The sequence below is a fragment of the Mauremys mutica genome, chromosome 4 (assembly GCF_020497125.1).
Source record: "Mauremys mutica isolate MM-2020 ecotype Southern chromosome 4, ASM2049712v1, whole genome shotgun sequence".
Classification (NCBI taxonomy): domain Eukaryota; kingdom Metazoa; phylum Chordata; order Testudines; family Geoemydidae; genus Mauremys; species Mauremys mutica.
The window spans coordinates 18,756,580-18,783,965 of NC_059075.1; the positions used below are offsets into that span (position 1 = coordinate 18,756,580).

The following is a 27,386-nucleotide window of genomic DNA, read 5'->3' on the forward strand; positions in this document are numbered from 1 at the left end:
GGTCAGGGCCAACCTTTGGGAGGCGGCAGGTGCTGGGTGCAGGTGGCTCAGCTGGGCCGGGTGTTGGAGGCGCACAAGGCTGGGGCTAGACCCCGGCTCCTTTCGGCCGGAGGGATCTGCGGGGCTCGGCGCCCCACGCTGGCTGGGTGCAGCCCGGGGGTGGCAGTCCCGTTGCACGGGGCGGAGGCCGGCTCCGGCTGCCAGCGGCGCGGCCACACCTGCTCTGCAGGCCCGGAGTCTCGGGGGTGGGGCGCGGACACGGGCCGGAGCCGGGGGGCCGAGGAGGAGAGGCTGGGCTCGCTGTGCAGCTGGGTGGCGCAGCCCGACCGCGGCTCCCGGCCTCCCGCGCTCAGCCCGGGGGAGGGGGGTCCCCAGCGCGCATCCTCCCCCCTGCTCCCCGCCCCCCCAGGCCGGCTGCGGCAGGCTCCCGCCATGGCGCTGAGCAACCTGCTCTTCGCCCAGTGCGTCGGCTACTTCCTGGCCTTCCTCTGCAGCTTCGTGGTGGTGGTGCCGCTGTCCGAGAACAGCAACGACTGCCGCGGCCGCTGCCTGCTCTTCACCGAGGGCATGTGGCTCAGCGCCAACCTGACGGCGGAGCGACAGCGCTTCACCGTGCAGGAGTGGGGGCCGCCGGCCGCCTGCCGCTTCAGCGTCTTCGCCGGGCTGCTCTCCCTGCTGCTGGCCGCCGCGCAGGCCTGGCGGACGCTCTTCTTCCTCTGCAAGGGCCACGAGGAGTAAGTAACTAACGGGGTGCGTTGGGGGGGCCTCCGAACCTGCCCCCCCGCCAGAACCTGAGCCCCCCGAACCTGCCCCCCCGCCAGAACCTGAGCCCCCCGAACCTGCCCCCCCCGCCAGAACCTGAGCCCCCCGAACCTGCCCCCCCGCCAAAACCTGAGCCCCCCGAACCTGTCCCCCAACTTGCCCTGTCAGAACCAGCCCGCCAGGACCTGCCCCCACCCACCAGGACCTGCCCCTACCGGGCAGGACCTGAGCCCAACCATATTGCCCCCCCTCTGCCAGAACCTGAGCCCCCTGAATCTGTCCCACAACTTGCCCTGTCAGAACCAGCCCGCCAGGACCTGCTCCCACCCACCGGGACCGGGACCTGCCCCTACCCAGCAGGACCTGAGCCCTCCCCTAAACTGCTCTCCCGCCAGAACCTGAGCCCCCCCAAACCTGCCTCCCGCCAGAACCGGACCCCCCCCAAACCTGCCCCCCAACTACCCCCCTCAGAACCAACACCCCCAAAGCTGCCCCCTGCCAGACCCTGTGCCCCCCAACTTGCCCCCTCAGAACCAGCCCACCAGGACCTGCCCCCACATGCCAGGACCTGAGCCCCCCAAACTGCCCTCCTGCCAGAACCTGAACCCTCCCAAACTTGCCCCCCAACTAGCCCCATCAGAACCAATGCCCCCAAAGATGCCCCCTGCCAGAACCTGTGCCCCTCTGAACCAGCCCCCCAGAACCTGCCCCTGCCAGAACCTGAGCCCCCCGAACCTACCCGCTGCCAGAACCTTAGCCCCCCTGAACCTGCCCCCCATGCCTGAGCTGGCCCCCCCCATCTGCCAGCACCCATCCCCAGCCGGCTGAGGCAGCCCTGCAGCTGCAGGGCCAAGGCAGGGAAGGGGGCATAGGGAGAGGGGGGCTACGCTCTGCCTCAGTGCGGGGACAGCCAGCGCCCAGCAGTGCCCTCCACACACCTACATTGTCCTGCCAGGGATGGTGGTGAACAGAGGTCACCAGGAAACAAGGTGTTAGCTGGGATCTGGCACTTCCCCCTGGAGACTTCCATCTGGACCTTTGCCTTCCCATTAAGGGCGTGACTTTGAGCGTAAGGAGTGACTCCTCTATTTATGGCATCGACAACTTAACTGGAGCAGGGTCAATCCTTCAAGAAGTTTTGCTTTCTACTTGATGCTGCTAGGCAAGGCTGGGAGCTTCCTAGGGATGCTCTAGCCTGCCATTTTTTGACCCCTGACCCCTTTAGGGTCGGTTGGCAAGGGGGTGGGACTAATTCAGGGAGAACAGGCATTTAAAAAACCAGCTAAGCCCCCTGAGGAGCAGCAAACAGAATTTGATAGAGGAGTTTGAAGGGTCGGTGAGAGCCAGATATACCTGATAAACATTCTCTAAATTTAGGCCAATAATGCTGCAAGAACAAACAAAACCCTGCAAGAGTAAAAAGAATGCAGGCAGAAGTCCAGCAGCAGAGTGGGGCCTACTCAATTTATTGCGCTGAATGCAATATGAATGATTACCTGTCTTATGGGCAGGTGGTATATGTGTGCATTTGGCTCAAAGAGCTCATGGCCCTCAGAGACCCAATATGGGCTCTTGAAACCAGAGTGACTGAACTAGTGGAGCTAAGGGAGATAGAGAGGTATATAGACAAGACTGCCAGGGACACAGCACAGCGATCCCACCCCCAGTTTGTTAGGCTCTGTGCTGCTGAGGAGGATGAACGTCTTGGGGAAGGAGAACATCAAGCTGGAGCAGAGGGAAATGATCCCAGAGCTGGGACCTTCCTTCCAGATGATGTCATGGTATCCTCTCACCCTGAGGATACCTTTCCAGGGGAGGGGACCACGGTTATTACGAAGAGACAATATTAATGTGGGATTTGATTATTAGAAATATAGATAGTTGGGTTTGTGATGCCCGGGAGAACTGCATGGTGAATTTTCTGCTGGATGTGAAGGTTGCAGACCTCTCAAGACATCTAGACAGACTTACATGCAGTGCTGGGGAGGAGCCGGTGATCGTGACACATGTAGGTATCAGTGACATAGGGAAAGGTAGAAAAGAGATACTGGAGGCCAAATTTAGACTGCAAGGTATGCTTCCAGTACCATGCGCTGGGCCAGTTAGACAGGCAGAACAACAAGGTCTCAATACGAGGATGAGAGAATGGTGTTTGGAAGAAGGATTTAGGTTTATTAGGAATTGGGGGACCTTTTGGGAAAGGAGGAGCCTATACAGAAAGGATAGGCTCCACCTAAACCAAAATGTAACCAGATTGCTGGCATTTAAAATTAAAAAGATCATAGAGGACTTTTTAAACTGAGGGCAGGGATAAAGCTGACAGGTGCAGAGAAGTAAACAGCTGGGATAGACACATCCTGGAGGGGAGGATCTATTAAAGGGATACTCTGTATCCCTGTAAAGAGGAGAGGATAGAAGTTGATAAAGTACAGGTAGGAACTGAAGAGAAACAGTCAAACAAAAAAGAGTCCCATTCAATTACATCACATGAAGGCAGACAACTAAATATTGACAATTTTTATAAGTTCTTGTATACAAATACAAGAAGTCTACAAACTAAGATGGGTAAACTTGAATACCTGGTGTTAAATGAGGATATTGATAAATAGGCATATCAGAAACTTGGTGGAAGAATGATAATCAATGATTATGTGGAATAAGAAATACACAAAGGCCTGGTCTACACTGGGGGCGGGAGAAGGTCGATGTAAGATACGCAACTTCAGCTACGGGAATACTGTAGCTGAAGTCTATGTATCTTATTTTGACTTACCTCCCGTCCTCACGGTGCGGGATCGACGGCCGCGGCTCCCCTGTCGACTTCGCTACTGCCGCTCGCTCTGGTGGACTTCCGGAGTCGATGGGAGCGCATTCAGGGATTGATATATCGTGTCTAGACGAGACACGATATATCGATCCCTGATAAATCGATCACTACCCGCTGATCTGGCGGGTAGTCTGGATGTACCCAAAGGGTACTGGAAGCAATATTTAGTTATGGAGTAAACTAAGATGTACGGAGTGAGTGGGAGGCTGTATGTTCTAGTGGCTAGGGCACTGGATTGGGAGTCAGGAGAGTGGGGTACTGTTCCCAGCTTGCTGGCGATCTGTTGTGTGACCTTGGATAAATCATTTTTTGTGCTTCTATTTTCCCTTCCACCCTTTGTCTTGTCTTTAGTTAAATTGTAAACTCTCTGGGGCAGGGACTGTCTTGCTATATATTTGTTCAGTGCCTACTACAACGAGGCCCTAATCTCGGAACAATTTACCAAGGGGCATGGTGGATTCTCCATCGCTGACAATTTTAAAATCACAATTGGATAGTTTTCTAAAAGATCTGCTCTAGGAAATATTTGGGAGGAGTTCTATGGCCTGTGTTGCACAGGTGGGTCAGATTGGATGGTCACAATGGTCCTTTCTGGCCTTGGAATCTATGAATCGTGGTTGAGACCTCAAGGTGATACTGTAATGCAAATAATAATAGGGTTGGATATTATTCTCTGATATTCTGTGACCACCCTTATTCTATCCAATATTAAAATATGCCATAACAGATTTATAATAAAACAATAGCTAGCTTTCTCAGGATTGAAGCTTATCCTAAAAGATCTAAATGTAAGAGGAGACATTTTAATACTCTTTGAAAAAAAGTATTTTTAAACAAATATCATAATCTTCAATTAGCTATACATGTTTGATTGAATCCAGATGCATTTTATTTCCTGCAGTTTAAAAACAGCTTATTTGGAAGAAACAGAACTACTAAGATTTTTAATGGTGTATTTTGGACAAGACTTACATGATTTTTGATCTTTTTCCAATTTTGGGTATTTATTTTATTTTGTTGTGCAATTCTTTTGTTGAGATTTGTTCTTTATGAGTAGCTTTTGAAATTCTTCCATTTCAGCTGAGCATTATCCTTTGGGTAACACTATTCATAGTTAATAAAATGCTGATCTGGGTAAGAAAGGATTTGGAAGGCTGCTGGGTGTTTGAAAGCCAAGATTAGGCGTATTGTTATAATAAAATATGAAAGTCTAGTACCACATAAGGTCAAAATATGGATTAAAACAGGACAACATGTAGCCTGTCTAATAAAACACGGGGAAAGTAAAGTTCCACCCCACGCCCAGATTTGTCATTGCAAATCTGAAAAGCAAATGTAGCATCCTAAGTGAGTTTTGCTGTGTTAACACTGAGCAAAGGTCCATTCACATTTCAAACATGCATGAGCGACTGACCCTGAAAATGGCCCTTTATTTCTGGAAAGATAGAGGAATTTGTGCTCTTTGGGCATCATAAACAATGTACATCTTTACTGTACTGATTGGAGGTTGTTCAGGAGGAAATTCTGCAGCAATGCTGCTGCATATCCTTGCACTTACAGAGGTTGATGAGAGCATTGCCATTGACTTCACTTGAAGGATGATTGGGCCCATGATGAATAAGAAGTGACTCCTTGTTAAAATATGTGAGGGTATTCACCTTATTAAATAGTATACAGAGCATCCACTGATTGTCAGTCAGATGCATGGTATATAGCTACAAATTACTATAAACAGAAAACTAGCTGAAGATTAAGAAGAAAGACAACAGAACAGCAATGTAGATTAATGAAAGGGTTGCCTGGAAAGATGAGCCTTGCATCACACTGTTATCATTGTTTGCACTTGACAAATAAACAATATGCATGATGGTGCGTTTGTAAGATGTGAAGCTTACCGAGTTGAGCTCTGGTAGACCAACCGGAAGGAGCAAGTTTTAGAGTTGGTCCGCTCCACTGAGAACACCTTGAGTCCTAACCCCAAGACTGCACATTTAAAGACTATTAGCATCTTGAATTACACCAGAAAGTAGATGGAAAGTCAGTGCCGAACACCCAGTACAGCTGTTCCATGCTCATGCTAACTGTTTCCACTAAGTGGGTGAACCACTGCTTTCTGCAGTAAGGGCTTGATCTAAATCAGAGTCCACTGAATTGATTGGAAAGACTCCCATTGGTCTTTGATCAGCCCCCAGCTGAAGCTTGCAGCGTATACTTGATAAGTCAATCATTTAATTTTATAGTTGACAAATAGATTTGTATATTGCCATTTCCTCTCTCCATGCAATATCACTGTAAGAAGAACTGGTAATGTTTAATTTTAGTAAGGGGCATGATTTAGTGATCTAAGCACAGGCCAGAGAGCAGGGACACCTTACTTCTAAACCTAGCTTTGTCATAGGCTCCTTTTGTGGTTTGGTCAAGTCACTTAAATTCTTTCCCTTATCCTGATCCTCTCCCCTCCCCCCAGTTTCCCTATCTGTAATATGAGAATAAATTTGTTTATGTGCTTAACAGGAATGTCCTGGGGATTAATTGACTTGCCCTTTAAATGCTGAGTATTAATCATTTATATTTCATTTTCTCATTATCATGAGTTAAGGCATTTAACATTTACATGTCCAGTGACAGCCAGAACCTCAATAAGAATAGAAACAGGCCATAAGTGTGAATGCTCCAAGCGACAGATTTTGTGTTTCTGGAAGACTTGCCACACCGTAGTTCTCCTGAGAGACCTAAAACAGCTAGAAAATGTGCTGGGCCTATCATGGACACCTCGCACTGAAAGCAATAGGAATTGCCTTTGATCTCATTGGGTGAAAATTGTCATTGGGGGCAGGATTTTATCCCTGGTATTATAAAGGGCCTAGAATTTCCCATACTGATTGTTAAGGTTCATCTCCTGTAACAGCAGCAAATAGCTCATAAGGATGAAGAATCCATCATCATTTTTTCTCAAGTGTTCCATTAAACTAAACACTGAAATGCTTTTCGAGTCAGTGATCAAATCCTAACAGGCTGGATAGGTTCTGGCAAGGACAGTCCTAGTTTCTGCAAACACAGCAGGGCCGCCCAGAGGATTCCGGGGGCCCGGGGTCTTCGGCGGCGGGGGGCCCTTCCGTTCCGGGACCCGCCGCCAAAGTGCCCCAAAGACCGGCAGCAGGGGGGTCCCTGCCGCCGAATTACCGCCGAAGCGGGACCCGCCGCTGAAGTGCAGCCCGGTCTTCAGCGGTAATTCGGCGGGGGGGGGGTCCCTGCCGCGGGTCTTTGGGGCACTTCAGCGGCGGGTCCCGGAATGGAAGGGGCCCCCCGCCGCCGAAGACCGGGCTGCGCTTCGGCGGCGGGTCCCGCTTCCCCCCCGCCCCGGCCCCAGCCTCTTACCCCCGGCTCCCTCCTCACCCGGAGTCTCAGCACCTCGCCGGAACAGCCGCAGCGTGTGGCCGGCGGGGCCTGAGCCTCGTCCCGCTCAGAGCCGCGTGGGGAGGGGGCGGGGCTGGGAGCTCCCCGCCGAGCGGAGGGAGCCGAGCTCAGCCCGGAGCTCCCGGCCCCGCCCCCTGACCACGCGGCTCTGAGCAGGGAGGGGCTCAGGGGCCCAGGCAGAGACTCGGCGCTTGATGCGCTGAGGCTCCAGGAGAGGGGCGGAGGCGGGAGCCTCCGCTGTTCTCTTGGGGGCCCCTGCGGAGCCCGGGGCAAATTGCCCCCTTTGCCCCCCCTCTGGGCGGCCCTGAAACACAGTGGGAAATAAGACACGCATGGCCTGAGGCAGACATATGTAAAGCCGTGAGAGTGGGAAAGACTGACGTTTGGACATGTCAAGGGTGTTGGGACACAAGTGATTGGGGGTGAGGGTAGATTTTATTACTGGGTGAGGGGAAGGTTAGAAGGTTTTCATCAGCTAGATTCCATCAACTAGTAGGGAGGGATGAACAACTCAAAGGATTCCCCATGGTTCATTTTTAAGAATGATGGGGAGGTCCCAGCACCCATCAGCTTGGAAGGTCCTGGATGCTTACTTGGAGGAAATGTTGATGTACTGGTATCCCCAAAAGTGTAGGATCCTATACAGAGCATATGCCTTGAGCTGGCTGTGGATTCTAAACTGCATGTCATAGCTGGTCGAATTCTAAGCTGCAATGCAAGCCCAGATCCTCAAATGGTGTAAATTGACATAGGTCCATTGAAGTCAACAGAGCTATGCTAGTTTACACTAGATGAGGATCTGACCTGCTATGCACACTGCACACACATGCAGAACTGTGTCCTGTCCCATGCTGCTAGCAGTGTAAGTTTAGCTGATTAACATAATTATAGTTATCACCAGTATTTTGTTTTATTTTTAGTTTTCTTTTGGTAGGCAATTTTTGTCCCAATTATCACTATAGTCATGAAATAATTTTAGCTCCAGTTACTATATAATTTAAGTTAATGACATTTATTTTAACAATGGTGATTTTCATCATTAGAGCTAATGAAAGCCATGCTGCGTGTGAGCAATCACACAACTTACTATTTATGATTCAGAGTGGGCCTCCTACATTTAAAAAAAGAAAAATGTGAAAGAGCTTAAGTGATGGGCATAATAAGAACCAACATCATAATCCTTTAGTCTGTCAATAGTGTTAGGCATTCTTAATTAAAGCAGATGTGTTTCAAATGGAGACTGGTATCTTTCATATGTGCCCAGTGCATGCTGCTTACAAGACTGCTGATGCTGTGTTTCAGTTGTTTATGTGTTACATTTTTCTTCCCTTTTATTGCAGCTCTTTCTTTTATGCCTTCCTGAATCTGCTGATCAGCGTCTTTGTGGTTTTTGTCATCTTTATTGCTAGCACTATAGTGAGCGTAGGATTTAACATGTGGTGTGATGCTGTTACCGAAAAAGGAAGCATGCCAAATAGGTTAGTACTGAAGGAAAAATTTCCGGTTTCACATATGCACAAATAAATGGAGGTATTACCAAATATAGTTATTAAATGCATGGAAAGAAGACAAGGAAAGGTATTTAAAACCTGAAAGTCTTTCTATAAAGATGTGATTTTTAGATTGGGATCAAAACAACGAATAAACCTTTGGCTGCTAGTCCACATAAAACAAAAGCATTGTATAGTTATTTCATTGATGTTTCATTGCTTATTAGAGAGTCATAGTTACATGGAAAAGCACAAGAAGGACAGAAAGAAATTAACATAAAATCTTTATAGACTGCTGTGAAAAGAAAACCTAGTTGTGATAACGCTCTAGTGACGAGGGAGAATGTGATTTAGTGATCAGAGCAGGAAACTGGGAGTCAGGGCCCCTGAGTTCCAAATCCTAGTTTGGACACTGACTCACTATAAGAACCTAAGTGAGTTATTTAGCCTCTGTGTGCCTCAGTCTACAATCTACAAAATCAGTACAAAATATTGGCCTCATAGTGATGTTGTTTACACCAAGATTCTCAGATGAAAAGCACTGTATAAGTGCAAAGTACTGATGAACAACATTATCTTAAGAGTTATAGAATATATAACTAATAAAATAATATTTGGGTTCAGTGTAGGAGGTAGATAATAGCTTGAGATGAATTTTTCATATTAAATAAATATCCATGAAGAGATAGGAAAAAGTGACATTTTATGTCATATGATATTGAGTAACACTATTACTAGAGCATATATTTATGTTTCACATTGTCATATGTTGCAAAATGCCATAGTAAATGTTCTGTTTAGGGCTGCAACGATTAATCGAATTATTCGAATATTCGGTTAAAAATTCTATCTCAGTTATCAAAAAAAAGCCTAATCGAATATTCGGATAAGAATCCAAGATGGCTGACACCACTGAAAAGGACAGAGAAGAGCCTTCAGAAATCAACCAAGAGATAGAAAGACATCCTCAAAATCCTGGGATTTTTTTCACACCAGTCCGAGTTATTTGTAAAATCGGTAGGCAGCCTCTCTTTTACCATCACTATATCTTCTCTTTGCTGGTGCTTCTGAAACAAAAACACCCACACAATCCCTTCTCCTGAAGCCTTCCGTGATGATGTCAAAAGGTAATGGAGGCTCATACACTTCGTTGCATTTAGGGGTGAAACAAACATCTGGGGTGATCCAAATGTGTGTACTTATGCAGGAGGTCTTGGGGTGGGCAGTAGAAAAGGAGGTTTTAAGCATATTATTTGCATAATGAAGGTTATGTTACACATTTCAGAAAATCAATGTTATTCATTTACATAATTAAATATAGATTTAAAAAATAATGAAATCTCTCTTTTACCTTAATGTGAGAGGAAATTGGCAAGCAGCCCAGTTGTGGCAATAATTGAAAGCTTATTTGATAGAATTTTCAACTGCTTACTCTTTGAAGCCTTTATTCTGGTATTACCATTTAGAATAATGGAAACTGATTAGGACTATTGAACAGTTTGTTCTGGGAGTGGACATAAATAAAGAAGCCTATACTTATTTCAAGGGGAGCAGAATAATTTTTCTGATGGCAACATTGTTATACCTATGTTGTTTATAGCTATGATCTTTTATTTTTATTTAGAAAATCATTCTAGCAAGGGTACAGTGGCTACTTCATCTTATGCTTGGTCTGTTTATTTGGAATCTCTGAAATAATTTTCTTTTTTCCCCCCCTAAATGCCGCCGCCTTGTAGCTGTGAAGAACTACAGGATATAGATCTTGAACTGAATTTAGAAACCTCTGCCTTCTATGATCAGTTTGCTATTGCACAGGTAGGTCAGAACAAGATACACGAATGTTTCAAGAACAGGAGTACTTGTGGCACCTGTTCTTTTTGCGGATACAGACTTAACATGGCTGCTACTTTGAAAAGAATGTTTCAGTTCATTAGCCATTTGGACATGGACCTGATGCCACTGATACTGAGCCAGCATCCACTGAAATCAATGGAAGTGTTTCCATTGACTTCACTAGGTGCTAGTTGGATCCATAGTGATGGGCATGTTTTTTTTGTAAAAATTAAAAATAGATAGCTTCAGATGTTGGCTTGTACCTATGCTTTTACTGCTTATTACTGAAATGTAACCGTCTCAGCAAGGCTCAATCCTGCAAAATGCTGAACACTTTGGCCCCTATCCAGCAAAATATTTAGTCTGGGATTTGTCCAAGGAACCTATGGGAATTAAGTACCCAACTCCCACAGACTTGTGTTGGGATTTGGATGCTTACCTCCTTTATCCCTCCTCCCCCCCTTAAATATATCAGCCTTAAGCAGTGCTTAATTTGAAGAATGTGAACAGTCCCATTGACTTGAGTAGGACTTCATTAGTGCTTAAAGTTAAGCATGTGCTCAAGTGTTGTGGTGGATTGGACAAGAGGACTCAGCACCTTGCAAAGTCAAACCCTCAATAAGTTTTCGATAAGAGCATATAAACGACCATACTGTGTCACACTAATGGTCCATCTAGCCCAGTGTCCTATCTTTGACAGTGGCCGGTGCCAGATGCTTCAGAGAGAATGAACAGCATTGGGCAATTTCAAGTGATCCATCCACTGTCATCCAGTCCCAGCTTCTGGGACACCCAGAGCATGAAATTGCATCCCTGACCATCTTGACTAATAACCGCTGATGGACCTATCCTCTATGAACTTATCTAATTCTTTTTTCAACCCAGTTATACTTTTTGCCTTCACAACATCCATGGGCAACAAATGGCATAGGTTGACTATGCATTGTGTGAAGAAGTACTTTCTTTTGTTAGTTTTAAACCTGCTGCCTATTAATTTCATCAGATGATCAGTTGTCGTGTTATGTGAAGGGGTAAATAATGCTTCCCTATTCAATTTCTCCACACCATTCATGATTTTATAGACTTATATCAAATCCGCCTTAGTCATCTCTTTTCTAAGTTTAGCAGTCCCAGTCTTTTTAACTTATCTTTGTATGAAACTTGTTCCATACTCCTAATGATTTTTGTTGCCCTTCTCTGTACTTTTTCCAATTCTAATATCTTTTATGAGATGGGGTGACCAGAACTCTCACAGTACTTAAGATGTGGATTTACCATAGATTTATACAGTGACATTATGATATATTCTGTCTTCTTATCTATCCTTTTCTTAATGGTTATGGACAATCCATTAGCTTTTTTGACACTGCACATAGGGTGAATGCTTTCAGGGAACTATCCATGATGACTTCAAGATTTCATTCTTGAGTGGTAACAGCTAATTTAGACCCCATAATTTTGTATGTATAGGTGAGATTATGTTTTCCAATATCCATCACTTTTCAGCACTGAATTTTAAAACAATGTAATTGGAACATCCCATTGCATCTTAATTTCAAGGGAGTCCCTTGGGTATTCCTACTCGAGAGAAAAGTTGGATGAACTCCTTTGCTATCATCTTGGACATCATGTTTCTTGGGGGTATGGCTTCTGGGTGATGGGTAGTGTAGTCTAGAATCATGAGCATGCATTGATGTCCTTGGGCAAACTTCTCCAGGGGGCTATCAGGTCCATCACTATCCTCTCAAATGGGACTTTAATAATCTGTAGGGGTACTGAGGTTGTGGGCCTTGCAATTGGCATTCAGGGCAGGAGGTACAATAGTGTCAGATCTCCGTGTGGACTCTTGACTAAGAGAACCTTCATAGGATTCTGTTTAGGGTTTTATCCACCCCTAAATGTCCCCCAAACAAATGATTGTGGGATAGGTCTAATACTGCCCTTTGGTATCCTCAAGGTACTAGCAGCTGCTCCAGTTCTTGCTCCTGTAGTCAGATTATTCGATATAGTAAGTCCTTTTCATCACAAAACATGGCCCTGGGCCTTTGGCTTTCCCCTATAATGGGACCCAACTCACTTTGACAACTTCCTTTCTAATACTGTGGTACAGAGCATCATTGGCTTGGTCCTGTCCAAAATTCTTGTATGAGGGACTGATATGCCCAAACTAAAGGGGGGACTATTTCTGTTTCATCCCCAGGATTGGTCTCAGTTGAATTGGGCCCAGCCTCAAGTTCATTAACTATCTGAGTTGCCTCCCTGCCTGCTGGATGAGACTGCTTACCCACGAACACCACCTTTTGATTCTGGGCCAAGATTTTGGTCCCCATTCTTTTGTTTGCCTTCCTTTCCTGTTTAATCATCTGGGATTTCCCAGTTGCTGAAAATAAGTGCCGGCCTAAAGGGCTAAATAATAGAAAATGAGAGGTGGGCTATTTTATGGGGCCATGATATCAGCTCCATGATTATTGCTTTCTTCCAACCCTTCCATTGGGAGTAGATGTCTGGGAAGAATTGTTCTCTGAGTGCAGTATATAGAAGACAAGGGATTACTCCCGCTGTCACTTTTGTTGTGTTTCCCTGAACCTCTAGTTGTGTGGGATTGGCTGGGTAGTAATTAACTGCCCCATGTATGCAGGTCATTCCCATGCATTTGGCTGGAGACAGCTGGTTCCACGCCACCAGTTTCCCAGAGACAAGTGTAACTGCACTTCCTAAGTCTGCTAACACAATGGTGTCTGTACTATTTGTTCCAACTGGCCACGTAAATAGTGTATGGTGTATACGTGTATAGTGACTCCTTTTCTTTGTCACCCAGACTACACTGCATGGGCCTCTCAATTTTAGGACATTGAGCTGCTATATGACCTAGTTCCCCACAAGCATAACATCAATACACAGCCCGGGATAGCCTCCTATTCTTTGGGCCATTAGGTCTTATCCTGTGGCCTTCTCTCGCCAGTTCCCCAAGTCCCTTTGTACCCTCAGGCCACTCTTTGGCATCCCTCCTCCCCAACATAATTGTATTCGAACTTCCGGAGGTCTGGGCCTTCGGGACTGGGATTGATCTCTTGGTCCAGCACATATTTTATCCAGTAGTCCAAGAAAGCTCTCTGGCGATTGAATGCCTCGCTATGAGGGCGACCAAATCATCATAAGAGGAAGGATCATTTTGGGCAACCCACCCTCATAGGTTTTGGTGGTAGTCGTCTCATGAATCTGTCCAAAATCAAGAGTACTTTTCTATACCGTGGGTCTCGTGACACAGCCACTTCTGCATTAGGTGGATCAGGTTGAACAGTTGTGATCTTGATGCTTTGCTCTCACAGGACCTCCACTCATGGAATCTCTGGGTTCTTACAGCTGTAGTCACTCAGGATCTTGCAAGTATTTTAGTTTTCAACTGGGAGTAGTCTTTAGCAGCTTCCACTGCAGTTTCATAGTGGGCCTTCTGGGCCTTTGCACACAGGAAAGGAGTGAGGATACTTGCTCACTGGTCTTGCGGCCAGGCCTCACTTAGGGCTGTTCTTTCAAACATGAGGAGATATGCCTCAATGTAGCCATTGGTTTTACCACAGTGGCCTGCACCAGTACCCTCATCATATCATCCGTTGTCGGGAATTATCTGTCTCGCCCTTGGGTTAGTCCACTGCATCAAATCCCACATCTGACACCATGTGTGGCAAGACACCTCCCTTGCCTTGTCAGCCTCAGAGTTTCTCCCTCTGGTGGGGGCCTGGAGTATATCAGTCCTGCTCCGGAGGTTATTATTTCTTCACTTTGGTTTATTTTTTCAGTATTTACAAGGTGGGCGTTAGGGTAGGCCTCTTAAGCAAAAAACAACACAAAAGAAATACATTTCCTTGCCCCCTCCATGGGGTGTTGCCTTATTATGCAGACTTCTAGTTGCTACCCCTTCCCCAAGCAGAAGCTAACTTGGTTGTTTCCCATATAAGGAGGAGAACAGCCTTCCACCTAGGAGAAGCCTTTTCTCCATGCTGTCCTTGTTTTTCATCCCTCCTGCCTCTCACCAGAAGAGGGGGTTTTAAAGGTCACTGGCAGACTCAGATGTCTCTCATTAACCTGAGATAATCTCTTTTCAGTTCATAGGGAAAGGGGTCTTCACCATTTTAGGGTTGACATACCTGCCTTCCACCACTCTCTTACAGCTGTCAGGTCTGACTTTGGCAGAGACCATAACCTATTTAAGAAAAGTAGTTAAGGAACCTTAATGACATTCTGCCAGCTATTGGCCTGATTCACCATTGCATTACTCCAACATAGGCATTGCCAGACTGAAGCCAACTCAAGATCCATCTTGCCCAGGATCCTGCCTCTGACAGGGGCCAATACCAGATGCTTCAGAGGAAGATGTAAAAACTCCACAGTAACCATTGTGGGGTAAACTGACCCCCCCCATAAATCTCCTCCTGGTCTCTAATAGAGATTGACTTAAGCCCTGAAGTACAAGGTTTAGTATTTCTTCCAAAATGTCCATTAACATTAACTATGGTAACTCTGGATATTCTTTATCGCCATATAAATGGCCATTTCCCTTTTGAATCTTGTCAAGGTTTTTGCCTCAATGGCTTTCTGTGACAATGGTTCCAGTTTAATCATAGAATTGTGAGGTCATCTAGTCCAGTCCCCTGCACTCATGGCAGAATTAAGTATTATCTAGACCATCCCTGACAGGTGTTTGTCTAACCTGCTCTTAAAAACCTCCAATGATGGAGATTCCACAACCTCCCTAGGCAATTTGTTCCAGTGCTTAGCCACCCTGATGGTTAGGAAGTTTTTCCTAATGTCCAACCTAAACCTCCCTTGCTGCAATTTAAGCCCACTGCTTCTTTTCTTATCCTCAAGAACAATTTTTCTCCCACCTTCTTGTAGCAAAGTTTTAGAAGTATTTGAAAACTGTTACTGTGTCCCCTCTCAGTCTACTCTTTCCCAGACTAAACAAATCCAGTCTTCCCTCATAGGTCATGTTTTCTAGACAGTTTTGTTGCTCTCCTCTGGACTTTCTCCAATTTGTCCAAATCTTTCCTGAAATGTGATGCCCAGAACTGAACACAGTACTCCAGTTGAGACCTTGTCAGTGCAGAGTAGAGCGGAAAAATTACTTGTCATGTCTTTCTTACAACGTTCCTGCTAATACATCCCAGAGTGACGTTCGCTTTTTTTGCTACAGTGTTATGCTGTGGACTCATATTTAGCTTGTGATCCACTATGACCCCCAGATCCCTTTCTGCAGTACTCCTTCCTAGGCAGTCATTTCCCATTTTGTATGTGTTCAGCTGATTGTTCCTTCCTAAATGGAGTACTTTGCATTTGCCCTTATTGAATTTCATCCTATTTACTTCAGACCATTTCTCCAGTTTGTTCAGATTATGTGTTCTGTGTGAAACTATTTTCTTTTATCAGAGGGGTAGCCGTGTTAGTCTGGATCTGTAAAAGCAGCAAAGAATCCTGTGGCACCTTATAGACTAACAGACGTTTGAAAGCTCATGCTCCAAAACGTCTGTTAGTCTATAAGGTGCCACAGGATTCTTTATTTCCTTTTATTGGTTTTGAATTTCCCACCTTTTAATTTCACTGACTGTTCCCTTGTTATTGTGTCACAAGCCAGAGAAACAGAAGTTCCTGATCTACCTTCTGTAGACTATTCATTATTTATCATATTCTCGCTGTCTGGCTATTTTGTGAGGTAACAATCACAATCTTTTCAATCTCATTCAATGAGATTTTCATAACCTTGACCATTCTCATTTCTAGTTTTATGTGTTGTAACTCTGTTGAAATCAATGGAGTTACATGGGCTTAAAACAGGAATAATACAATGGTGAATCAGGCCTTACATTTTTATAATTTTCTTTTCATTGTAATAGCCTCTTAGAGGCTTGTAAAATATTTTCTCCCTCTACCAACTTTATCATTCCTCTTTGGCCAATATTTTGTTTTGCCATGGTTCCAGTGCAGGAAAAACAAGTGCAAACTAGCTGCTATTGTGTCACATCTATTTATCTATTCTGTGCTCATCGCCATAGTATATGACCGGCCACTCGGACAAAATGTCATAAATCCTGTCTTAGGAAAGTCACTGGGGGCTCTGACATTCACTTTAAGGTGAGCACAACTCTGGGAACAGTGTTTGTTATTAATTTTCCAGTCAGAGATTAAAAATCATCTGGGTGGTTTATTCCTCTCAGACTACTACTATGTTAATAAAGGACAAATTCTGGTCATATCAATACAAATTCTGCTTCATCAGCATTTTCCTTATGTAGGTGTAACTTCATTGTGTTTCCTTTGCTATATATCAAGGGTCAGCAGTCTTTCAGAAGTGCTGTGCCGAGTCTTCACTTATTCACTCTAATTTAAGGTTTTGTGTGCCAGTCATACATTCTAACGTTTTTAGAAGGTCTCTTTCTATAAGTCTATAATATATAACTAAACTATTGTTGTATGTAAAGTAAATAAGGTTTTTTTTTAAAATGTTTAAGAAGCTTCTTTTAAAATTAAATTAAAATGCAGAGCCTCTCTGACCAGTGGCCAGGACCTGGGCAGTGTGAGTGCCGCTTAAAATCAGCTCGCGTGCCGCCTTCGGCACACGTGCCATAGGTTGCCTACCCCTGTGGTAGGATATGACTGAGTAAATTGGAATTATATATCTAGCTGCTGACACCGGGGGCATTATGGACAAATTATGTGCAGGGAGAAAACCTTCTTTTGACTATAATAGAGAACTGTGCAAAAAAAAAAATTCTGCATCATACAGTGTGTGCCAAGATATACAGAGCTCATCTGGAAGTAAAGTTTACTTTGTAGTAGTACATAGGAGAACTAGCCCCAAACAATCTGTTCCTAATTCCCACTATGGATTTACCAGGGGCAGCCTATGCTGCTTTAACTACTACACATACATGAATGAGGAGTGAAGGTGCATCTGCCAGATGCTTTTATGCTGACGAAAGAAAACACAATTTCAGGGCACGGACCTGCTAGTGTGTAAGGAAACCCTGAAGTAGATCATGTGAAAAAAAATCTCAGTGGGGAACAAATCCCTGCAGTGCTATCTGTTAGCTTCAGCCAGGTCCAGCCCCAGGTTTTCTGCCCCCTCTCCTTCACTCCCTCTCTTCCTCTTTGGCGACACTTCGGCGGCAGCTCAAAGAGGAAGAGAAGCACTGAGGGACCCGCAGCTGAATTCCCGCTGAAGACCCGGATGGGCCACCCTAATAGTGGATGGAGTGCCTCCTCTTTGTATTGGCTGCACCAAGCACCTGCTTCCTTAGCTGGTGCCTGGAGCCAGCCCTGGCTTCAGCAGAACTAGCTGGTGGGTTTTCCTTTGGCCACAGTGATAATGGTTCTTCAAGGCAAGTAGAGCAAGAATGGCCATCCCTAATGGTCCAGGAAAACAGGTCCTTGTATAGCACACTGATGGCTCAATACAGCTGTCCATACCCAAGCACCACTCTCAGGGAATACATTGGGAATGTTTCCTGAATAAAAATTAGAGTTGGGCACTGGGTAAACTTTGCAAGGAGAAACTAACCAGTTTGATGACAAAGTTGGATCGCTGGCATTTAAACACCATTCAATTGGTTCTAGCTTGTCCAGAACTTTTCTTTGATCTTCACTCATTAACTAAATTATGCTAGATTTATCTAGAGTCTTTCGTGCTGAGTAAGTCTCAAAAGGGATAGAAAAGCCACTTAATGCAGACTTAAGTCTATGTTGAGACCATTTAAGAGTGCTACAATTTTGATGTTGCACTAATGACACAAAAACAGATATGAGAAATTACAAATTAGCCCAAATGAGTGAGATTTTAACAACTTCTCATTCCATATCTTTTTATATAACTTATTTCATTGCTATTTTTAAAGACATTTTACATTGGTGGACTGAAATGTCAATGAGGACAAAAACATGGGAGATTTTCAAAAGTGTGTTAAAGGTCTAATTATTAGTCAGGTATTAATACAGAAAGGAAGGTTAATACATTGCCAATGAATCTGGAAGACAGAAGTGCAGCTGGTGAGACTCAAAGATTTTGGGCTTACCCTGCATGTATTTATACCTGACTCAGAGAAGCTTCACGATTTTCTCTGTATTACTTTAAATTGCCACTCATTTCTTATCTGTCTTCTCTGAAACATATGTTGAAGACACCAAGATGCCAATAATTGATTGTACCTGGTAAATGGGACACATTTGTAAGCTGTAATGTAGAATACATCTTGAATTCCGACAGGTTTTACACAGCCCCTCCACAAAAACAGGACAGACATTGCAACAGTTTCTTCATTTTGTTTTGATCATAGCATTCCAAAAGTCAGCAAGACTTTAAAGACATTCTGCACCAGCTATAGCTTGGTACAGAGAGCATGTTAGCTAAGTATTAAGAAAATTGTTTGTCTTGCCCTGTCTCTCTGGAATGTCTCTGTACCTAACACTGAAATTAGAACACTTCACACCTCCCTCTTGATTTAACATAAGTAAGGAGCATTTTGAAAGGAGCTTAACATAACTGCAATTCATACACAAACATATATGATATATATAGTAATATTGTATATGATATTGGCTAACACTGTAGATCTTACAGACTTTCTCTTATCTGGTTCCATACACACTTTACTAGACACAGAGGGTTGATGGCAGCCAAATACAGCACAAATACTTAAAGGTTTAATGAGTTGAGTGTGTTTCACAAGATATAGTAGTAATCATATTATATGGGCTTATCATTGTTACTGTTGTTTTTTTTTACTCTTACTTTTATACTAAATGTAAAGGAGGTTACCAGCCTGAAAAGTCTGAGAAACAATGGGCTCGATCCACCGCTGGTGTAAACTGGCACAACTCCATTGAAGTCCATCCAGATGAGGATCTTGCCTTAAAATGAGGGTTGGCTTTATCTTGACAACACAACATTAACCTCTCTGCCATCTCTTTTCCTGCCTAGTTTGGTCTCTGGGCTGCCTGGCTGACTTGGCTGGGAATTACCATTTTGGCCTTCCTGAAGGTTTATCACAACTACAGGCAGGAAGATCTGCTAGACAGCCTGATCCATGAGAAGGAGCTGCTACTAGGACGATCCTCTTCACGAACCTTTTTGCAGGATGAGAAAAGTGGCATGATCTAATGTGTAAGCCACTCGACAGTGCAGGTTGTAAATTTTGTAATTCATTATCACAAGCTGAAATCAAGAGAATTGGTGAGTGTGTGAAATCATTGCTTTCCTGAACTTGAAATTTAATTTAGAATTACACAGTCCTGTAATGAGAAATTGTCAGAAGCCATATTTCTGTTAGGATATAGACAATTAACTGTATGATACAGTAGACTTACTTTCCTGTACATACTGGGAGCAGAACTAATTATGCCTGTGTGTGAAGATGGCTGTCGCTATCAGGGTTCTAGCATGCTTTCCCTGATTATTGAGGGAAGGATGTTTTTTGAGAACTATGGTAGCAAAACCTCGCTAAAGACCGCCCATTTAATGTAGTTTGTAGCATGATTTTAACATTGTTCTAGCTAGCACTGTTCTGACCTGTGTGTGGACAGGGCCTTTGCTACCCCAAAATTTGGTGTATACATACAAAATATTGACAACAGTTTTATAATCCCTGCTCCCATTTGATTTGATCACTTTAGAACATATGGAGCTGTGTACCTGACTATATACTTAATGTTAGATAGAGTGAAATTCGTACAATGACAGGTTATTACAGCATCTTAAACGTACTGTATATTTTTGGAGGGATTGTAGAGTCTATTTATGTTTATGTTTCATCTTAGACTTTGGCATGGCAAACATTTATTACTGCTTTGTAAAACGTAGTCTAGCGGGCAGTAACTGCAGCTTGCGTAATAAGAGATTAATCTTAATATATTATTATTAATGCTTGCTCATTCATATATGTAATTTGATCCCTAGTACTATATACTATTCAGCTTCAAGTATTAGAGTTTACTTGTGCTATTAATCTCAAACAGGCTATGTTAAATTATTATAAATAGCTGCATAGTAGATGTATGAATGTCTCTATCAGTATAGTAAACTGTAAACACTGCTCAGTAATCATATAGCTGGTTCTTTTATGAACTGGGCTATTTTCCCCTACATTGGCCAGGGGCCTTTAACAGCTGCTCCAATATTCAGTATTGCTACCCTGAAAAGGGAAAAGAGCCATTTACTTTATGAAGTCCACTAGGGACTTTGCTCTTGCTCTTGATTTTACACAGAAAGTGCTCAGACGCTAGGATAATGGGTGAGATTATAAAACCCTACAATATATCAAACAATTAGGAACATAGATAACTCAAAGGGCAGTGGAATTATTATGCTTAAGAATGAATGCCTTGTTAGTATATAGAGAGACAAGATGGACGAGGTAATATCTTTTATTGGACCAACATCTGTGGGTGAAGAGACAAGCTTTTGAGCTTACACAGAGCTCTTCTTTGGGTCTGAAAAAGCCTGAAGAAGAGCTCTGTGTAAGCTTGAAAGCTTGTGTCTCTCTCTTACCCACCTTGTCTCTCTATTATCCTGAGACCAACATAGCTACAATAACACTGCAAACAACAATTGCTAGTATATAGGACTATAGTCATCAGGTACAATAGGAATCTGACGCCCAGTTTAGCATAGTGCTTAAGCAAATGCTTAATTTTAAGCATATGACTAATCCCACTGATTTCTGAAAGCTGCTGAATCAGTCTGAAGGCACAAAAATCACCCAGAGTTACAATAGTTCTATTGCACAGATTTTGCTGTATTTTATATATGGACTAATGGTCAAACTGTTTCCATATGTGGGAAAAACCTATGTAGGGGATGTGAAACTCTGTGAATTGTTCCATCAGGGGAGCTGGCTCTTGGAACCTGGCACATCATAGAGTTCCAGATGATTTCCAGAGACCAGATCTGTCTGCAAAGGGTTTCTAGAAACAAGGTCCATCTACATAGAGGCCCTGTTTACATGCACTGGTTCCTACCCACAACGGAGCAAACTTCATGCAAGAGCCATACTGCCATGGCATTCTCCAGCTGTAAATTCACATCAGGAGAGGGTTTTAAGAAGATGGAGATGGAGACCAAGTTAGTTAGTGCCAGTTTAAGATTCAGCATTAAGGTCCCCATCCTGCAAGTTACTTAAGCACATACCTAATTTTGAGCATGTGATAATATCACTGACTTCCATGCTGCTATTCACATGCTCAAAGTTAATTTAAGTAATTTGCTACTTACTGTTGATGTAGAAAGTGGATGTCTGCCCATCACTTCCCATGCTAGGCAACAGACTGTCCTGTTGGAAATGCTTCCACTGGTTCTGGATAAGAGTATGATGCTGTGAAGATGAGGCTGTCCTTCCCCCCCCCCCCCACTTTCACCCTGCCTGCCTCCCCGCAGGTGCCTGGCTGTCTTGCTCCAACCCACTGTCCCCTCAAAAAGAAGGGAATATTTGTCCCAAAGTTTCTAGTCTGTTTGGTTTTGCAGATAACTTTTATTCTAGGAATTAAAGCCCTTTCACTATCCTGTTCTTCAGCTTAATAGACTAAATCTGGGATTTTCAATAGAGACTAAGAGAGTCTGGAACCCAAAAGGAGTTGGACACCTAAATCCCTTAAATTCCTTTGAAAACCCCAGCCCAAATTAATATAATACAAACAGATGAGATAATGTCTCTATTCATCTGAAGCATCCTATCTTCAAAACTTAGTTTTTGGTACATAATTTCTCCAGAGTCTTATTCTACCCTCAGTTGCCTGTTTACAAGAGTTCATTCAATAAAAGACAGAATTTGGCTCCTAAACTTTTAAGCTAGCTTGTTAATGTGAAAAAATTCAGAAGACTACTCTGGAGCCAGCAGGCAAAGGGTTAATTCACTTGTAAACTACTCCGGTTCCCACACAGGTGGAATGAGTTGAGGTATCTAGTTAGGATGTTTCATTAGGGGCTTAAAAGCAAGGACCTTTTCAAGTAAAGCTCCCTAGTAGTTAGAAGGAAGAGAACAGAGATTAGTAGCTATGAAGCTAGTTTAGGTGAAGGCAAACTTCTGAGCTAGATTGTCAGAAGTAGTTTAGTTTTAACCTAGCTGGGCCTTTTTGTTTGAGAACAGTTTTACTCTAGTTTTCAGTCTGAGAGCGAGCTCTCTGCCAGCTTATATTCTAAAGCTGAAACACCCAGGCCAAACTGCTTGTGCCAAAGCGAGGGCTAGGGCAGAAAATCTGGCCAGGGATGAGAATGTGAACTTGTATGTTGCAAAATATAAAAGAACAAGTTAGACTCTTTCTAGCTGTAAATTACCAGGGCATTGTTGAGTTGGGTGCTGTTATTTATGCATCACCATTCTGTGACCTTTCAAACTCTCCTTTAATTTGCATCCTCCAAAACCATGCCTGAGACCCTAGTAGTTTAACAAGGTTGTGCATTTAATGTAACAAAACTCAGCTATTTTTAGGATTGTAAAGGGGAAGTGTTTAATTTGCTAATGGGCATATTGATGTTTAAATCAGACTCAGAAGACCACCTTTTTGGCCTACATAAAATGGCTGATAGTAATGAAGGTAGAGTTTACATGGCACCTTATTTATTAAAATGCAAATAGATGCTGTTCTGTTGAATTGCTACAACACCAACAAGGTATTGACACACAAGTAACCTGCTATGTGAGATACATTCCAGATGCCCTTTTCCTGTTAGCAAAACCACTTGGATTAAGGGGTTATGGCCATTGCTGACAGAGGACATAGTGCTAGAAAAACCTGATCCAGCTGAGACACTGTAAAAATCTGGTTTTGTTTTTTAAAACCAAAACTTTTTTTTTAAAGAGAACTCAACTAAAACAATAGTTTGGAGCAAAGTGTTTTTAAAATGTCAGAAAAAGCTTTTAAAGTCCTGTCTCTTAAATATTCAAAGCATCATACAGTGTTTGATCCCTGAATCTCCCACAGGCACCATGTAGGTAAAACGCTGCAGCTTTGCTTTGGGAATTTAGGAGATCATGCTTGTTGATGCTGCTGCTGAGAGAAATATGTACTATAACAAATGAAAACTCAGATAAACATGGTTTGTTGATGGTGTTCAGAGGGGGTGTGTGTGCGTGCACACACACCCCATGTTAAAGGGGTTGTTAGGATAATCCCCATTATTAAACCATGATTTTGATGTAAAATCCCCTGTAGACAGTCAGAGAATGTCAGAATAGCTTAAATTTCTACACTGCCTTCCCCCCCTCCCCCTCCTTTCTTACTTATCTGCATGATGCCACTTAGGATATAGATACCTCTATGTGTTATCAAACAATTTCACTGTTAGGAAATAGTAATCAGTCACACTATCCCTCAAGGTTTATCCTCACTTACACAGAGTGTTAGGGATTACTGTTTATACTTGGTATAATCTTCAACAAGACAGCATAGTTAGATGAAGGTAGAAGTGTTTATAGTTTGTAGATTGAAATACATTGGAATCCTACATGACTGGAGGGTGATATTTCCTTTTAACAAAGTTCTTAATGTAACATAAATGTGCATTGACTCGTTGATGGAAGTATTACTATTAATTAGGTCATAGTAATTAATGCTTATTCAAAATAGGTGACAAATACCTTAAAGTATATTTTCTTAAGTCTTAATCCTTCAATTGTCAAAACTGATTCTTCTTCTGCAACAGCCTAGCAAATGATGTAAGACCCAAAGCAATTAGCATGTTTTAAAAAAAATCCACTTATTGGGGAAGAAAAGTAAATGCAAGGAAGGGAAGAAAAAATGTATATAAACTGTGATTACACACTGTTAGGACTGTAGAGGGGAAAATTCATTAAAAACCCATTGGTTTTATTCAATTAGATGAGAGAATCAGAAGCCAGATCCCCAGCTGGTGTAAATTAGTGTTGCTTCATTGAAGTCAATAAAGCTATGTTGATTTACACCAGCTGAGAATCTGACAACTTATATTTAAAAGCATTTGAACACTTGTTTCCCCCTGCAGAGCCATAGATGCAAATCTCTGGTTAAATTGACAAGTGCTTTGGTACTAAGTCACTGAAATGGATGACAAAGATGGTCAGTCTCTGGTGGCCAATTATATGGTATCTGGGATATCAGGACCTTTCTGAATGTATTTGTTTTTCTTAGAGAGAGTACTTTAGGGCCTGATCCAAAACTCTCAGAAATCTACTGGAGTGTTTCTACTGCCTTTGTTGGGCTTTGAATCAGAGCCTGATTCTACAATCTCGGTGCACTCAAAACTCTCATTGATAGCAGAAAGATAATTGAGTGCACAAGGAGGGCAGGATTGGACTCTCAGTTACACAGAGCCTCTATTGAATTTCTAGTCACAGAACTTCTTGCTTCTTTATACAGATTTACTATACTCATTTCCCAGTGCTGCTGCTAGCAGTTAGCCTCTACTGATTTTTGAGATGCAAGAAATCAATGACAGACTGACGTTGTGTGAAATATTGATTTTCTGCATTGTCTTTAAACACATCAATCCACATAACAGTTTTGTAAAGTACAGTTTAAAATGAGAAACCTCCAAACCAGAATGATCTGCAGACTATTTAATACAAATCATGTGCATTTGGGTGTATGTGTGATGCTGTATACAAACACCTTGTTTGTAATTCCTCTCCTCCAATGTTTGCATCCCAAACATTCTATGTAAATCACTCACAGCTGCCTGAATGGGGTCTCCTTTATGTATAACATGAGACAATTTGGCTGATCATACAAATGGGTCAGAATTACATTCTCTTATGAAGATATAGTTTGGGTTTTATTAAACTTTTGTCTCTACTTCCAAATCAGAGCCCTGGGAGTGAACACACTTGAACTCAGAGGAAAGTTTATATTAGGATGAAGATCTGAAATCTGCAGCTAGGGCTGCCCAATCACTAATCTTTGCTGATGGAAGTGTTTTATTTTGTCTAATTAGGCTGTTTGTTCTGCAGGCAAAAACCCTAGAGACTGCAGTGCCCTTTTTAAAGTTTGTCCTAAGAGGAATACCAGTTCATGCACATTCAGTTTCTACTTTGCACACAATGAGAAAAGGCACATGTACCTAACAATGTTGGAAATCTTGTTTTAAAATGATTTTATCCCTGATTTCCTCAAGGCCAAAATGCACTGCATTCTCATTCTTTTCCTCCTTTAGAAAGAGTAAACTACTTCTGCATCATATTTCAGCCTTCACAGACAGACACACAGCTCATAAACATTTGTATTTTTTTTTTATTAGAGTGGCCAAACCCTGATAGGATCAAAAAAATTTAACGCTTTTATGGAGAAGGACAACCTTCTGATTTATTCCAGGCACAAAAGGATCAAGCAATCATTTCAGTCACTCAAAAATCCAAATCATGGTGTCTGAAATGCATAAACTGCAATGTACATCCATCTAATTTATTGCACCGTGTATGTATTGCAATGTAGCCATAAAGCTGGCTGGCTGATAATGCCTCTTTATCAGTGTTGCAAGTGGAATCCATTTCTTACTGGTATGGGGTGGGGGGCACGTGACCTCCTCACATGACTCCTCCCTTTCCTGCCCCCAGTCTGGGGCCCCATGCTCTCCCCATCCCCTCCCCATGATCCACCCCCTTACCTGGGGGAGGGGCATTGTCCTCCTCCCACTGCACAGGAGAAGCAGATGGTGGAGCCGCCCAGTGGCCCCATGCCCACAGCTGCTCCGGTCTGGCTGTACTGCCCCAGTCCTTCCATGCAGGGTCTCCTCCGTCTGTACAGCAGCCAGCCCCGCTGGAGGACAGGAGTGGGGTGGGCGGGTCCCAGGAGAACCCTGAACCGCAGGGCTCTCCTGGGAACCGCAGTGGGGAAAGGAGCAGAATGTGGGGCCACCAGGCAGCCCCACACCAGCAGCTCCTCTGGCACAGCTGTACTGCCCCCAGCTCTGTCCTCCGGCGGGGCTGCTCTACGGCCGGAGGAGACCCTGCATGAAAGGGCTGGGAGCAGTACAGCTGCACCGGAGGTACTGCAGGCGTGGGGCCACTGCACGTTCTGCTCCTCCTCTGTCCGGTACACTATAAATATCTTGCTAGTACAGTGGACCGGACCGGGCTGCCCTACTTGCACTGCTGCTTTTTATTCTAACATTGGGAGAAGTATTTGTGTAATAGTGCTTTCTCATGGAATTCTGTTAAATGAAGCTCTTGAGTATCTTATGTCTGGACAAAAGATTGTGTTTGAAGTGATATTGCATTAGTGTGAATGTAAATACCCCAATTCTTAAATATTTCTGCCTCTAATAGCTACTACAACTGTTTCAAGCATCATGGTTCCAATTTTCAAAAAGATCCGACTAAGTCCTATTTTCCAAGACGACTTTTAAGCACTTAGAAATTAAATCTCATTGACATCCAGTGAAACTTTGGCTCTTAAGCCAAAGTCACTTTTGAAAATGAGGCCTAGGCTCCTAATTCACTTAGGATCTTTTGAACATTTCTACAGCTCTTTCATAAAAGCCCCAAAGCTGTTCCTATTGAAGTTAATTGTAAAAAGCACATTCATAGATCCATTGGGGCCAAATTCTCTGCTGGCATACCTCCAATGAAGTCAGAGGAGTTAGGCTAGTGGAATAGTTGACCCATCTATTTTGGCTATGTCTACACTATGAGCTAGGTTTCAGAGTAGCAGCTGTGTTAGTCTGTATCCGTAAAAAGAACAGGAGTACTTGTGGCACCTTAGAGACTAACAAATTTATTTGAGCATAAGCTGTCGTGGGCTACAGCCCACTTCATCGGATGCATAGACAATGAAATGGGCTGTACCCAACAGAAGCTTGTGCTCAGATACATTTGTTAGCCTCTAAGGTGCCACAAGTTCTCCTGTTCTTTTTATTATGAGCTAGGGGTCTGATTCCTCTGCTTGTGTACACGTACTCACACTAGCCCTCATTGAGCTAGCAAGAGTATTTAGTGTAGCTAAAGTAGCATGGGTAGCAACAGCGGAGGCTGGGTATGTACTCGGCACGGCTAAGCCATGCCTACGCTGCCACTACTGCTACCTGTACTACCATGGCTACACTG

At 43.5% G+C, this 27,386-nt stretch overlaps 1 protein-coding gene across 1 annotated transcript; it reads left to right on the forward strand.

The window, feature by feature from the left end:
* The first annotated feature begins 432 nt into the window (after positions 1–432).
* On the forward strand, positions 433–19,477 carry TMEM179 (transmembrane protein 179). The gene is made up of 4 exons (XM_045017105.1): positions 433–734; positions 8,347–8,484; positions 10,233–10,311; positions 19,298–19,477. Exons 1-4 carry the CDS (start codon positions 433–435, stop codon positions 19,475–19,477), a joined length of 699 nt encoding a protein of 232 aa, XP_044873040.1.
* Positions 19,478–27,386: the final 7,909 nt, after the last annotated feature.

Bases quoted from the DNA above. Each gene is read 5' to 3' on its own strand.
- TMEM179 (XM_045017105.1), top strand. From the start codon at position 433: ATGGCGCTGAGCAACCTGCTCTTCGCCCAGTGCGTCGGCTACTTCCTG. The intron at 8,485-10,232 runs GTTAGTACTGAA...GCCGCCTTGTAG, and splicing joins AAAGGAAGCATGCCAAATAG to CTGTGAAGAACTACAGGATA. The intron at 10,312-19,297 runs GTAGGTCAGAAC...TTTCCTGCCTAG, and splicing joins ATCAGTTTGCTATTGCACAG to TTTGGTCTCTGGGCTGCCTG.